Here is a 12,138-nt window from a genome sequence, read left to right as displayed (position 1 = left end):
CTTGATAGGGCGAAAAGTCGTCCGGTCTAGATACACAACTGGGCAACGTCGAGGATGACGGTGGCCTCGCCTGGTTAGCGCTTATTACCGAAGACTTCTTGCGCTGACGATGCTATGCGTTAACACAGTGCTAATCCCGCTCCATCATAAGATTGTCGTGAGATGCGCGCTACGGAAAGACCGACGACCTTTCGCACTAGCCTGCACAGGTGCGTACTGCGCAGCGTGTCAACATTGCACGTCTGAACGGATCATAGAGGTTTCGACGAACAATAATGGTCTTCTTTCTTGATGAGTGATTTTGGTTTCTTCATTACTATCGTAAGTGCTGACGCCGAGCAATTGTGGACAGTTGCAATCTACCGTGCTGCATGGAAGCGATCATGCAGGTGTTGTGTAACACATGCAATTCGGCCGAATGATGTCCCGAAACGCAGTGACATAAGTGAACAATCTGCTTTGTATACTACAGAGTGTCCGATAATCGTACTCAAGTAGGATTAGACCGTGGTGTATGGGGCTTTCACGTAGTATCATGACACGCAGCCTTGCGTTACCCAACGGTGATAACAGTTAACTCCGAACATCCATCAAACAGGGTATCGAACTTCCGGCCGTGACGCTCTCGTCTCATCTGAACAATTTTTTTGAAAGGTTATAAGAACATTCCAGGTCTTAACGCCGAAGGTAACCTTGGAATGTAAAATGTCCTCTGACCCGGTCCCACCCGGGCGGTGTAGACGTGTGCGAATGGATAAAGTATTCACAGAAAGGTGTCGTAGAACATTAAATGTAGTGCCGATAAACTCATCTTAACGTTGTGGTATTCGAATAGACTGGCGAGGGATGTACGACTATCGATGGGTGGGCGCATTGACACTCTGGCGACGCTGGCCGAGCAATATATGTGCTTGAATACAAGCTCGGGGATTGAACTGATATCTCTCTTGTCGCTTTCTTGATAGCACCCATTTCCGCGTCGTCAATCTCTACACTCTTCTTCTCCATCTCTTCTGGTGCCATGAGGCCAGTGTTCTTCTTTTGCTTCATACGCTTTGGTATGTCCAAGATGAGAGACGTAACGACAATGAGGGCTAGCAGGCCTGCTACACCACCGACAGCGATGATGGCGACGACACTGGTGGAAAGACCGCCGAGTTTACCTGACGGTCCTGACATTGTGATCGAAAGATGGTGGTTGGCGTTGGCTGAGGTGTGGTTGACCGATGCTGTAGAGGGCTGTGACAGTGATTGGAAGAGGTTTATATGAATGTACGTCAACGTGGTATGTCGTCCAGCTAATTGCGATAGAGAAAAACGAGTGTGAGCGTATTTGTAGCGCCTGGAGGATGCAGTTACACCTCAACACCATCGCGGCGCTCCAGTCTCCTTATACAAACCAGCACACCACCTTGTCATCCATTTCCCCAAGCAAAGAAGCGAGCAAAGTTTCCCATGTCGAGCCATTCTAGCCTTTCAAGAATCCACATTGTGCTGAAACTTCAGCTGGTGGCTTTCTCATCGAACAAATGCAGCAACGCTACAACTTTCCTGAGGCCAGCAACGCAAGCCACGAGACTTGGCATCATGGGCCTGATGTTTTGTCTCGTCAGCGGATGAGCTTCCGTGCGAGTGAGAATAGTCGAATGTCCCAAGCGGCACTCTTCGCCGCGTGGGCTGATTTGCTTAGGGGTGCTAGGGCTGAACGCTAACGCGATGAGGTGTTTTGGGCTTGATGGCTGTATCGAATTCAGAGCGCCTTTATTTTCACCGGATGAGTGCGCTCGAAGCGAGAGATGTGTTGTGCAGCGCATCGGTTAGCGGCACCTCAGACCGGTACCTGACGAGATCCTTCGTGTTTTCTTTTCTAAAAGCTCTTTTGGTCAATCTGGAAGTTGCATGGCGTCCTGTGGTGGCGTGCTGGCCAACGCAGCGCTCAGGTATGTGTAGAACAAGGACCCGAACTCAGATGCAAGCGATGACAGAACAGCATGACTGACCAGTGCGTTGTTTTGTCCACGCGCCGATGTTGTTATGAGAAGTTTGTCGGCGCGGCCGAGATGCCGCTGAAGGATTGATGAGTGACAGCTAGCAGCCACTTAGCGTCGTTAGCGCCTGCCTGACTCCACGTTTTTCGGTTGCAGCCGCGGCAGTGTTCAGCTGGGACATGGGCTTCGCTTCACACAGTCACAACGTGGAGATTTGCACCATCATTACTCGCACGTTGACCCTGCTACCAGATCTACGGGCTCCCGGTACTTTTGAGGTTGCTGCTTTCCTCGCCAGGAAAGCGAGCTCGAGCCCATGAGACAACTTTGGAAACTTTCGGCTTCACCTAGCAAGAGATTGCGCCGATAGAGGTTCATACTACTGACATACTATCTCGAAGCCGCTGTCGCACACCAGGACGCGAGACACAATATGCGCCCCCAAACGTTCGGATGCTACTCGATCGTCGATCGTTGGTATCGTTCTCGGAGCTGGCACCCCCGCCTTGCGATTAAACGAAGCGTCATTGTAGTCAGCTTTCCGGCACGTAAGCGATGGGCATACTTCCTCCAGGCCTAGAATCGTGGGATTTTTTCGAAGCATGCCAATGTACGGTGTAAGCCATGCAAGAGACAGGAAACATGTAGCCGTCTTTTTCCAGGTATCGCTCAGAACCGCCACGCTTTTCTTTTCCCACCTGGCCAGGCATTTTCTACCCCGCAATCTCCCCAGCTTCTGCTTACTCCGCAGATGCAAACAGGTAGGAAATAAGAACAAATGATGGCCATGACTGCGGATTCGACATTCTTTATTGTGTACAGCCAGGTCCACCTACGAACATGTCCTGGTAGAAGCGAGACTTTCAATTGCCGAGCTAGAGGCAACAACATGACTGTCTGCTCTAACTCTTTCGGAGAATTATTTCAATGCGAACTTGACAAGAATGAAGGTGTATCACTCCAGCGGGCGCCTCTTTATACCTTGTTGAATCGTGTAGGGGCTACTTCCGCTCAAATCCAGAAATTGAGCCCAGAGAAAGATGTGAGCAAAGGGGAAAGACATGTCTTCCAATATGGCCTGTTTTGGCAGCTCATGACCCAAATCACGAATTGAATCGAAACATTTGACTCCGTATCTGATCATCCAGTGGCACGCGACTGCCAATTCGATATTGTAGCGACCTCGATATCAAACCATGGGCACTTCTAGGGAAGATTTTGGAAAGAGGATTTGGCCTGCTCCATGCTTATTAAGGCGTTTGATCCAGGGAACGAGCCAGCCTATTCAACGTTGTAGAAAAGACGATCTAGCAAGACGGCGAAGATTTTGTACTCAAGTCCGAAGACCGTCATAGGCACGTGGCAAACGTAGTTCCGCTCAAACATGCCGCTTTAGTTTCAGGTCTTTATACAAAGGCAGTACGATCAAGTCTCTGGATCATCTGCCAGCGTATCTCGCGTTTTGCTCCAGCTCGTCCGCTCGGGTAGTGCACACTAGGCAACAGATGAGGAACGGCTTTCTCCGAACAAAGTACCTGTACTCCCTCAGTCGAAAGAGCGACAGGATCTCTCTCCATTCTTCTATGCTTGCTATGTTTGAGAGACTGCACATGACGTGTTGGTAAAGATATTTAAGCTTTCCTTGAGAGATAGAGTGAGAAGTATTGAAGTTGTGTATCGCATGAACAGTCATGCATCTGCTCGAAACTTGCTTCGATTCCAAAGCTCACATGTAGGGTACGAGGAAAGCTTTTGGAGGCTTGCGGGACAACAACAGAACCATAACTTTACTATAGTCATCTTTAAGAGAAGAAGCGCCATGCTATGTATTGTGGCTTTTTAGAAAAAGATTCCCGAGGAAACAGACATCCACTTGAGCAGGTAGTTTTTTGGATACCCGGAGACGATGAGTATGATGGTATGAGTTGGGTATCGAGCAGGCAAGCGACTTATATATCACTCACACCAAACTCTATTCCTCTTCGGATGTAGTTCGATATCGTCCTTCAGAACTAACTGCCAGCTTTTACATGAAGCATTGAACACTTGTAAACACTGCGACATGCAACGAAGACCATAGACTCAGAAGCTCAGTGTTTTGAAGTCTGCATCACACTTCCCATCGGTTTTTCGAGAATATGCAGAGGCATCCATAAACCGGAGGAGGTATTTCAATTCGCTTTTGAGCAACGGTATGCGATGGGAGATAACCGATGGAGTGTATACGGTATCTGACATTTCAGACCGCGAAGAAGAGCGAGAGGGTAGACATGAGTATCGGGTTGCGCTTTTTTGGAAATGGTAGATGGTGAACTCATCACTCTGTCGCATGTACTTTTGATGCTTTGACACTTTCAAGACCAGCGACACAGTCGGCAGTCATATTAAAATCCGGCATGAACTTCATTCCAATTCAAATAAAAATAAAAATCAGAGAGGCCCGAGTCTATGCACTGGTAGGATTGCAGATCTTTTAGGGAATCACACAACCATCCATGTACGACTGCTTGAAACAAAAGAAGAAGGACATCGGTACGTGGCACTCTGTTTTTTAGGCACGCACAGAAGAACAGACCGACGCCTAGGCCGCCTTTTGAGATATTGAGAGCGTGGATAAGAAGCCATCATATAGAGTACGGTGAATGTTTTTGGAAAGCAGCAGAATTCTCACCGACACCTGGGCATCATCCAAGCGAGTGGCATTTTGTTATGTTCATAAGGATGGCGAAATAAGGGAGGACGATAATTGAAGCAGAAGAGCACAGAGAATAGACTTTATATAGACGTGGACAGAGTCAGGCTAGCACAAGCACGTGAAAAAGTGGCCCAACAAACAGCCTCTTAGCTAGCGATGATGACGAAGGTCACCAAACAGAGATAAATATGACACCCATATGAGAAAGCCGAGGCCCGGCACTAGATACGAGATATATCCCCGACCCAGTAATGTTATGCAGCCAGTCTTTCGCTACGCCCAAACACCGCGGAAATGCAACTTTGCTGTACATATACACACATATCTTAGCCGAGCCGGTCGCTCGCGCGGTTCAATATATCCGCCGTCTTCTTGATGGCTTTGGATGCAGCATCCCAGTCTTTCTTCTCGATTGCTTCACGTGCGAAAGGGAAGACGCTGGCTTCGAGGCCGTTGTTGAGGTCGGGGGCGAATACGACGTGTTTGTATTGATCGCGGTTGGGCAACTGTCTGTGTGTTAGTTACTGATAACCATATTTATGGCGGAGGCGAGAAACTTACACCATGCGGCCCCTTGTCGTCCTTTCCCCTCGCGAGATCAAGCAAGTCTGTTTCGAAACCTGCGATCCTCCCATTGTGGCCTACCCTTTGTATTGTGACACCGCTACTTTCGAAGCCACCAGTGGCATAGACTTGGTTATACCAGCTTTGTTCCCACCGACCGAACGTCTCTGCTTTCTTCTTGAACATGCTCAGACTGTCGACTAGAGGTTGGAACATCTCAATGTCGTACTCGCCACCACCGCTTTTCTTCTCGGTCCAGTCCAACAACTGCTGGCCTTCTTCCTGCAGAGCGCGGGCGTAGTCATCAATCTTCATAGGAATGATGGGCTCTTGAGCGAGCTCGAGGATGAGAAGAACCCAGAGTTGGGCGAGCACGGCGTGGTAAGCGAAACCGGGGTCGATGTATTTGCGCATCCAGGAGAGAGTCTCGTAGCAGCTGCGCGCAATGGGGTTTGATTGACCCTCTTTGCTGGTGAAGCCGAAGTCGAGTGAGGAGGTACCAGCAATGGATTGGAAAGCAACGTAGTCGCTTCCAGCAGCTAGGTTACCAATTTTGGAGTCCGAGGTCTCCCACAGCTCCTTCATAGTCTTGTTCTCCCGGGGGTCGGAAAGTCGGTCGAGCACGCGCGTCCAGGCGTGTTGGAAGATCGGAGAGCCTTTGGCCCACAGCTTGTCACCCGTTACACCTACGTCGACATTCAGGTAGGCGATGGCGCTATCTCGAAGGGCTTGTACGTTGGCTTCAACATGCTCGGTAGAGCCGATTCTGTTGTATTCACCAGCGTCCCAGGACGCAAATTCGATTGTGCGGAGCGGTCGCCATCCTTGCGAGCGCAACTCGCCTAGTACACGTACAACTTCGAGCATGACAGCCGTGCCAGAGCCAGGGTCTGCCGCACCGAAACACCAGGAATCGCGGTGGTTGCCGATTATGATCTTGCTAGCCGGATCTTCGCTGCCCTTGAGAGATCCGAAAACATTGGTGATCCGCTGTTGTTCGACCTCATCCTGGTCGTTTTGCAGGAACACCTTTGGCGAAGTCTTTGGATGACCAGAATACCAGTGCTCACCAACATCCGGTACACCACCAATCCATTCATCTGGCAATTGCTCGCCTGAGCCTTTGAGCGACTTGAGCAGCTTCTGCGCATCCTTCCACGAGAGCGGTAGACTTGGGATTTTTGGCAAGGCCGGGTTCTTGTCTCGGGGCATGCGCTCCACCTTCTTGAAGCTCGGCAGTCCAGGCGTGAGCACATCCCCCATAATCATATTTGTCTGCCCGACGGATCCTCGCTGCACGCTGTCTCCAGGCCGCCACTTGCCATCTGGCCAGGGATTCCCCTTCTTGAAGCCGTCATCTGCTGGGTCCGAGTATACCAAGACTCCCACAACCCCAGCATCTTGCGCAGCCTTGATCTTCATGGATAGATCTGGCTGTGTTCCGTAATATCGGCAGAGCGCAATCGCTCCTTGTACGTCCACCCCGCTATCCCATAATCGCTTGAAGTCTTTCTTGTCGCAGTAGTTGACATATATCAAGGGCCCGGTGGCGTTTCCTGTCGCAGATAGGCCATGGTAGGCGGGCGTTTGCGCTTTGGCAGGATTGAAGACGGACGGCTCTTCGAGTTTGGCCTCCCACTTCTTATCCTGTGGCTCGACGATGGCGACCCTCCGTCCGCCCTTCTTCGCATAGTTCATGTATACGTAGTACCTGCTGAAGTTAGCGTGATCCTTTGTGGCGTCTCACAATGTGTAACGTACTCGTCGTGGGTATATGTGTCCATGTGCGCATCCTTGAACTTGCCCTCGATCCACTGCCCCAGCACATAACTCCCCTCAGTGCCCCCTATGTGGTCGTAGCTTGTAATGTATTCCAGATTCTTCTCAATTCGCCAGCTCTCGACGCTCTCCATAGCCGTCGAACGCACCCACTCGGGGTTGAATGGCGTGCCGAATCCTCCGCCCATGGGCACCACCTCGCTGACGACCAGCAGGTATACCAGGACGATGATCAGTATGAGACCGAACAGTCGCGCGATAATCGACCATCCCGGCTTATATTCTTCCGGTATCGTCGGTATGTGGTCCGTCATGGCGCTGAAATTGGGACGCCAGCTGGGCCAGGGTATTCGCGGCAGATTCCAACTCGATAGGGAATGTCTGATGCTGTAGAAGCGTTTCGAGAACCTGCCTCTTGATCGATTCCGCCTCGAGCGCCCCTCCTCAGCAGACTCTGGATCTAGAATGTCCATCTCCTCCATGGTCTGGCGCAGGTCCTCGTCCTGGCTCTCTCGCACCGGACTCCCGAGATCCGAGTCGCCATCGTCGTCGACCGACTGTACGGAGGGGGCCTGGTAGTATCCATTGCGCCTGCGCGGATCGGCTTGTATGCGCACATCCGGGCTCAGGAGGCCTTGCCGCTCGGCATCGTCGCTGGTCTCGTTGGGTCCGAGGCGCGCAGGGGCGTTGCGCGAGGAAGTTGCCTCGTCGTATGTGGGGATGGGTGGAGGAGAGGGCTCGCGGACGTAGCCATGTTTCTCGTCGCTCATGGCGAGTTAAAACTACGTGAGGGTGTCGTCGTCCACGTGGTGCGCGGTGTCGTGGTAAGGGATGCTCGCTCGCCCGCGGCGAATAGTCCGCAGGAAGCGAATGCTGCGTACGCGTATGCTTTGAATGGTAATTGGGTAGATGGGCTATCGATTGGGCATGTACATGGTGGACGGGTATAAGGAACGACGACAACTATATCAATACAGGCAAGAAGAAGGCGGACGAGGGGCTGCGTCTTGTCGGATGCAGGTGGCTGATGTGCATCCAGCATCTGGGGATGGCGGAGCGGAACATGGGTGCCGAGACCCTGTCCAAGATCTTGGTAGTTGAAACCATAGCTGACGATCTTTGCGACTGCATCACCACGGCATGTGTTTGAGCTTGGAAAGAAGTTTGTCAGGTGTCGCACGAGGCTTGCACTTTTCTACATGCCGCGCCCTCCAGTCACCTTGATCGTCTCTCCGTTTACATAGCTGAACAGCGGACTCGCAACCGCCAGCACGGCACTCGCCGCCTCGGTCGCCGTGCCCGGTCTCCTCAGAGGAATGTCCATGTGCTCCTGGCCCTGCCCTGCGCCTGCCTTTTGCGCCTGTGGTATTCCCAGCGCTACCTTCTCGCCGTCGGGCGTGGTGATAAATGCGCCCGCCTCCTTCGCCGCCGTCAACCGTGTCTGGATGTGTCCAAAGGCTACTGTGTTGGAGCGCACGCCGAATTGAGGACCCCATCTGCAGACACGTTAGAGGGAAATACATTCGAGGGAGAGAGGGAAGACGTACTCTTTCGCAATGGTCTTGGTCATGCCGGTCACACCCGCCTTCGCCAGGGCGTAGTTGATTTGTCCAGCATTGCCGTTCACTCCACTTGTGCTGGAGATGTTGATGATATTCCTCGGCTCGCCGTCCTTGACCCTGAAATATGGCGCCGCAGCCCTCACAATCTTGAAAGGCGCTGTCGCGTGCAGGTCGACAATCGTGTGCCATTGCTTGTCCGTCATTTTGTGGATGACGCCATCCCATGTGTAGCCGGCGTTATTCACGATGATGTGGATTTTGCCGCCTCCGAACTCAGCGGCCTTTGCAATAAGCGTCTTGATGTAGGCGTCGTCGAGCACATCGCCTGCGACAGCCAGGGCGCTGCCACCAGACTCGTTGATTTCCGCAGCTACCGATTCTGCCTTCTCTACAACATCATCAGCCCGTGTTTGCATGCAGCGACTGCATTGACTTACTGGCATCTACATCGGCAACCACAACCTTCGCGCCTTCCTTCGCAAACAGTTTCGCAGCCTCGGCGCCGATTCCCTGTCCTGAACCAGTGATAATGGCGGTTTGGCCAGCTAACATACCCTTGGGGTAGTTGAGATGGCCTGCAATCTGATCGATGCGCTTGGAGTAAGACATTGTACTTAAAATACCGCGTTCACTTGGGAGATAAAACAGAGTTTTTAGTCTTCTAGCTGAGAAGACACCTCAAGGTTTATGGGCGCTCCTTCCTGAAATGCGGAGTAACTCAACCGCAACGGCCGACATCATCACTGGCCATGCCGAGGTTCATGCCGTTAGCGCGTTTTGCCAGACGCGCCTTCCTAGGCACCTAGGTTCGGCTGACTCGACTTAAGACACCACACCAAACAACATGTCGCGAAGAAGGATCGGCTGCTGGAGAGGTCAAATATCATTTGATGGGCCTAAGGCTTCCTGCTGTTCTCCAGCCGCACATATGCTTGCTCGATTTCCTCCGAATAGTCCTGCTCAACAGCCTTCCTCTGGACCAACTGCTTCAAGCTGACCTTGAGCGGCTTCTCTTTCTTCGCAATCATGATCGTTTCCCTGGGAATTCTGATCTCACTCAAATCAGCCTTATTGGTGGCAGCAATAACCCCATCATAAAGCTCATCAAGCAACTGCACCTCGCTCTTTCCGTCCAGCACACCTTCCTTTGCCTGAACGATAACATACGGCGCAGGCCGGGCTTCTCCACCTACCAGCACATTTTCGACGTCTGGATGTTGCAAAATACGCCTTTCAATATCCTGCGCATGAAACTTTGCCAGCCAACTCAGCTTCGTCAAGTCGTCTTTGCGGGCAGAAAACGCCCATCGCGTGCGACCGTCAGAGTCCTTGACGGGCCTGTAGAGCTCCTTCGTTTCGATCCGCTCCAGGAAACGATGTGCTGTGTTCCAGAAGGATGTCTGAAAAGGATTGGTACGCCCATCTCCAACCTGCTCCAATATGAGCTCGTGGAGACCGTCCGAGCCTGCGTCCAAAGGCACCATCCTATGACCATTTTCTGGAACAAAGTCATGGGTATACCAGAGCTTTCTATCGGCTGGTCGTAGGCCAATCTGATCTCCATTTTCCGTGGAGCCAATCATCGGGCTCAATCTCGTATGCTGACAAAGGTCGTCCCCAATCGCTCGATCCAAGGGTGCACCCGTGTACACAATGAAGTCCAGTGACTTCAGCATTTGTCGAGTTTCTGGGTCCGCGTAGAGGCTATTGATAGTGAATGGAGGGCATCTGCAGAGGTAGAGGTACGAAGTCAGTATATGTCTCATATGCACTTCGTACAGTCAGAACTTACCTAATGCCTTCAATTCTGTTCATCGACACGATCTTCTTGAACAGGTTAGGAGTCAGGGAAACTTCGTCCCGGGGCGTCATGACGCAGGGACTGTCTAGGAAGAGCGGGCTCAAAACCATCGCATGTAAGCCGGCTATCCATTGCGGTGGACATGGATTGAGAGACGTCTTCCCGATCCAGCTTTCGTACTCAATGCCGCGGGGCCAATGTCTTCGACTCAGTATCGGCACATTCCCTAATCCGCTCCACATGCCATTTGTGTGAAAGATAGGCTTGGGTTCGCCTAAAGAGAAGTGAGCTTATGAGATAACAGATCATTTCAGACAGCTTACCAGTAGTGCCTGATGTATGGATGATGACGATTTCATCCCATTTGGCCTCTCCAAACGTTTTGTCATACGTGTATCGCTTTTGGCCTCCGTTGTCAAGCATCCATTCAAGCGACGGCAAAGCACATAGCTTCAAGCCTGAATCTGCATCGACCAACGGCCCTACGGCATCGTCTTCTGGATAGAGCCATACTTTGCAACTACTCGCTTTAATCAAGCCCGCAAGCCCCTCTTTGGTCACTCGTCCATCGGGAATCAGCAAATACAGAGGCTGTCAGCCGTGAGGTCACACCGAACGATCTGACACTTACTTTCCGTCCATTCTTTACAACAGCTGGTATCAAGATGGCATACCGTGGATCGTTGGGCCCGAAATAAGCAATCGTCTCGCAATCCACCGCTTTACCAAGCCGCTCGTCAAACCAGAAAGCCATCTTATCGATGGCACTTGCGTATTGCTTCCATGTAATCGTTTTGTAACCGCTGTGCAACCAGTCATCCGGCGCATAACGCATGTACATGTTGTTCGGTATCCATTGCGCTTTCTCCTCGATGGCGTGCACGAAGAGCTTACCCTGGCGGTACTCTAAGTTGTTCTCTGCTGTGATAGTCATCTTGAAATGTGAAAATGAGGGCTTGACAAACAAAGGGACGTAGCAAGGCTGCTGTGATAGCCAATGAAAGTTGACCTCTATTGCTCGCCCAATACTGTCTTTATGTACACTTGTTTTTTAATCGTGTCGGCCAGGTATACATGAATTCTCCCGCTGTACGCACGTAAGGAAGCCGCCAGTCTGGCTCGATTCACTATCTGATACACGTCCAAACACTCGCATACTTCATCGATCGGCCCGTTGCCAACAAAGCTCCATGTCTTTCCCCATTCGGCTAGTGCTTAGCTCATCAGCAACACGCGTCTTAGCATACAACCTTAAGTGCCGGCCTGAAGCTTGTATTCAATGGGATATAGTTGCAAGGGTCATGCCGCTCCACGAGGATATCGAACATGGGCAATGAGGCTAGAAGTCAAGCTCCCTGACGCGCCACTCATGCATTAATGTGTCTGGGTGCAAAGCGTATTCAGCGAAGAGACTGAATCCATCAAAACAACATGAAATCATTTTTAGCTAGTGCAGTGGGTGGTTCTAGTGACGGCAATCCGAAGGGCGACTCGCAGCTTATTAATACATTTCCCTCTTTCACATGCCGCACTATGTGTGGCCACGATCCATGCCGCAATTTATGCGAAGGTTTTTAGACAAAAGCTTGTAATGTCTTAGCGACTGATTAGTTATTTGTCGCGGAGGAAAAAGACTAATCTCTAACCTCTGCGGCTAGATCATATACACACTCCTACATTATTGTTTTCTAATCATATCTGCAGCAAAGCATCACCCAGAGTGTTGCTATCCTATATGCCAGAAATCAA

At 51.3% G+C, this 12,138-nt stretch overlaps 4 protein-coding genes across 4 annotated transcripts; all 4 read right to left on the bottom strand.

Moving 5' to 3' along the window:
* Positions 1–763: 763 nt before the first annotated feature.
* J4E83_002220 (uncharacterized protein) lies at positions 764–1,179 on the bottom strand (the record flags this gene model as incomplete). Its single annotated transcript, XM_049329170.1, has 2 exons — positions 764–836; positions 920–1,179. The coding sequence occupies 2 exons, from the start codon at positions 1,177–1,179 to the stop codon at positions 764–766; spliced, it is 333 nt and encodes a 110-aa protein (XP_049192142.1).
* A 3,830-nt stretch (positions 1,180–5,009) lies between these two features.
* J4E83_002219 (uncharacterized protein) lies at positions 5,010–7,796 on the bottom strand (the record flags this gene model as incomplete). Its single annotated transcript, XM_049329169.1, has 3 exons — positions 5,010–5,189; positions 5,245–6,958; positions 7,009–7,796. The coding sequence occupies 3 exons, from the start codon at positions 7,794–7,796 to the stop codon at positions 5,010–5,012; spliced, it is 2,682 nt and encodes an 893-aa protein (XP_049192141.1).
* A 425-nt stretch (positions 7,797–8,221) lies between these two features.
* On the bottom strand, positions 8,222–9,197 carry J4E83_002218 (uncharacterized protein; the record flags this gene model as incomplete). Its single annotated transcript, XM_049329168.1, has 3 exons — positions 8,222–8,522; positions 8,574–8,976; positions 9,026–9,197. 3 exons carry the CDS (start codon positions 9,195–9,197, stop codon positions 8,222–8,224), a joined length of 876 nt encoding a protein of 291 aa, XP_049192140.1.
* Positions 9,198–9,484: 287 nt separating this feature from the next.
* J4E83_002217 (uncharacterized protein) lies at positions 9,485–11,323 on the bottom strand (the record flags this gene model as incomplete). The annotated part of the gene is made up of 4 exons (XM_049329167.1): positions 9,485–10,292; positions 10,381–10,474; positions 10,713–10,938; positions 11,021–11,323. 4 exons carry the CDS (start codon positions 11,321–11,323, stop codon positions 9,485–9,487), a joined length of 1,431 nt encoding a protein of 476 aa, XP_049192139.1.
* Between the last annotated feature and the right edge of the window lie 815 nt (positions 11,324–12,138).

This window comes from Alternaria metachromatica (genome assembly GCF_023757995.1).
Source record: "Alternaria metachromatica strain BMP 0045 chromosome Unknown scaffold_3, whole genome shotgun sequence".
Lineage (NCBI taxonomy): Eukaryota > Fungi > Ascomycota > Dothideomycetes > Pleosporales > Pleosporaceae > Alternaria > Alternaria metachromatica.
The sequence above is the reverse complement of the archived record's forward strand: the minus strand, read 5'-3'. Positions and strand labels throughout refer to the sequence as shown.